General features: G+C 38.9%; 1 protein-coding gene across 1 annotated transcript; it reads left to right on the top strand.

The window, feature by feature from the left end:
• Positions 1-644: 644 nt before the first annotated feature.
• Positions 645-2,611, top strand: LOC149118300 (adenosine receptor A3-like). Its single transcript, XM_089293555.1, has one exon. The coding sequence runs from the start codon at positions 1,100-1,102 to the stop codon at positions 2,171-2,173; it is 1,074 nt and encodes a 357-aa protein (XP_089149681.1). The 5' UTR covers positions 645-1,099; the 3' UTR covers positions 2,174-2,611.
• The last annotated feature ends 279 nt before the right edge of the window (positions 2,612-2,890 follow it).

Below are 2,890 nucleotides of genomic sequence, written 5' to 3'. Positions count from 1 at the left end.
TATTTCAAATTGATATCATTCATTTTAGGTTTTCTCGTGATCATTATTATTATTTTTTTAATATGCGATTTTAAGCGGGGCTTCTCTATAACAGTTAGTTGTGTTTTCAGATATCAGACCCATATTATTTCTCTTCAATTAAATGACAAATCTACCAGAAGGATTTTTTTTTAAATTAAAAATTCTACGGCGAGTAAATTTCCTATTTGTCGTTAGCTAAAGATCTTTTGAGCTTCAAAGACATCTAACATGTATTCATTTCTTGAAAGGTTTCATTACGTTACACACACGGAAGCTGTTTCAACTGAATTTCAGAAAGATTATTGATAAAAAAAGTAACATCATCCACGGAAGTAAAACAAATTTACAATAAAATTTACTTTCCCAGCTTAACATTGTTGTTTTAAGTTCTGCCTTAAAGTAAATACTGGAAGCTATTTTTTCTTTTCTCTTTCCGTAGAAATTTTATACCTATTTAAGAGAACGTGCATTGGTCGATAATACTCTTTCTGAATAACACGAAATTGCATCAGATAAGCCAGAAACCAGTTGTTCTAGAATGAGGCAATTGTATACTCTTTCGTTAGCGACAGATGATTACGGTAATTTTGATTTCTTTTAGTAGAAGAGTTTGCCATTAAATGATGCCATTGTCTGGTTGCCTGACACAATTTTACAATAGCTGCTTCCTGGCGGTAGAGATTGTTAATTTGGAGGCATAATGGATAGAGGTAATGTCACAATCATCTGTTGGACGTCATCTGCTATTGTTTCAACTGAGAACTTGTCAATTTATACCGTAAGCAAATGGGAAAACTCACTGACACAGGTTATATCAAGCAGTGGTTAGATGTTGTTTCGCTCACACAAAGGACTTGTGAAACCGGCGCTTGTTCTCAGTCCAACGAGTTTCGGGGATCAATTTGGAGAAAGGAACATTGTGACAGAAAAAAGCGCGAAACTGAGTCATTCGCGGGCTCATGTGACCAAGCTGATTCATTAGTCAACGTTATGAATAACATTTTTCCATATTGTCGGGCAAATGACGAGTTTCGACGATAAAGCTTTTACTGGTTAACAGTTTCCAGAAATCGCAATTATGAACGAGAGCCTCGAATCACACGATCATGATCATAAACATATTGAAGAGATTCCAACGGTGGCGCTTTTGGCAGGAATTTTTAGTTTGTTGTTTGGCGTACTTGCGTTTTCAACAAACAGTCTTCTGCTGTTTACTGTCTACAAAGACCCACACAAGTGTTTCCGAACGCGCGCTACTACATCTTTTGTGGTTAGTCTCGCGCTAAGTGATTTTATTGGGGGATCTTTCGTACAGCCCTTGTATGCAGCGTACATGTTTTGCGTCGCAACTGGAGTCGAGGAAGAGAAGCTGTACAAGATTTCGTTGATCTCTTCTCATGTCAGTACAAAGATCTCGATTCTGACGGTTGTTGCATTATCAGTTGATAGGTACTTAGCTGTCAAGCTCTCCTGGAAATATAAAGCGCTCGTAACAACGAGGAGAGTCGTCGTTTGCAGTGCTATAATCTGGCTCTTTTGTGGCGTGTTCGAAGCCTCGCATTCGACCGGTGCCTCCGAAGAACTGTTCCATTCAGTTGATCTTCACCTGCAGACTACAGTTCCCTTGGTATCTCTTTGCGCTGTCTACGCGGCCACTTATATCGAATTCCGTCGTTATTCAAGAAACTTCGTCTTTGGACGAACGGAGAACATGGTAGGCGGGAGATCGCGCGTTTTCGTCCGGAATATAAGCCTAGAAAAGAAGATCGTTTTGACGGTTGTGTTAATTATGGTTGTGCTGTTTATATCGATCGTGCCTTATTTAATCGTGAACAATTTGGAAGAGCAATGCCACGAGGAAGGAAGCAATGGTGTATGTGGCAAGATAGCGTTTGCAATCACAAAAGCGTTGTCCTTGCCGATGCTTTGTATTAGCTGCGCGGTGAATCCATTTCTCTACGCCTGGAGAATTCCGCAGTATAGGCAAGCTTTACGATCGGTTAGTCACACAGCTTGCGCCAGCTTTAGGCGACGCACCCGAACAGTTAGCACGATATCAAACGGCAACCCTTCAGCACTTGCCACTCCGAGTTTAATTGAGCAGAATACTCCTGTGGCGAATTATACTCACAAAAAGCAAGCAGAAAGTTAAAGAATAATGACACGTAGAGTTGTTAAAATACCGATATTGAAAGAGGCGCGCGAATTGTGCATCTGTCCTTGAGTGACAAATAATACCACTACTTTGAAAATTTTGATTTGTTATTGTGGTTTGTGTTATGTAGGAAAATTGAAGAAGCGATTGCCTACACCCTACAATCTGCCTTACAAAACTGGCAGGTGCATTTTAGCATTATTTAACAATAACGATTAAAAAAAAACCTGAGGGTATAATTATTTTTACAAAATGGATGTTGTGAATAGGATGCTATTTGACATCTGACAGTCTAAAGCTTTATCTTTTACATTTAAACAAATATGAATAATGAATTAGTTGAAAGAAGTACATTTTAACAGCTTTTGTGACTATGTTTCGGAAATACCATTAAGCCGCATATTTCCTCAATAAATGATTTCACAGCTACTAAAATGTTGTCTCATTTCTTTCTTGATTCTTCATTCTTGAACTTGCAATATAGTTGCCTCGATTGTGAAATCTACCCATCAGCAGGCGAGAATCGAAGTCAGCCGCGAAAGGTTTTAATTAGTTTCCCGTCTTGAGCAAACGTTTAAATCGAGTAGATCTTTAAAACTGTATTTTCAATGGCCCCAAAAGGTAGGAGCTTACAAGTACCCAATAAATATGCTTTTACCGCGAACAACTGGAATTTCAATGGCTGCAGTCAGTCTACATCGTTAACACGTTGCG

This window comes from Orbicella faveolata, unplaced genomic scaffold (genome assembly GCF_042242905.1).
Source record: "Orbicella faveolata isolate gen_17 unplaced genomic scaffold, um_ofav_v1 contig_1, whole genome shotgun sequence".
NCBI classification, from domain to species: domain Eukaryota; kingdom Metazoa; phylum Cnidaria; class Anthozoa; order Scleractinia; family Merulinidae; genus Orbicella; species Orbicella faveolata.
Note: the sequence above shows the minus strand (reverse complement) of the source record. Positions and strands in the feature narration are given on the sequence as shown.

Excerpts from the sequence above, each read along its gene's own strand:
- LOC149118300 (XM_089293555.1), top strand. The coding sequence starts at position 1,100 with ATGAACGAGAGCCTCGAATCACACGATCATGATCATAAACATATTGAA.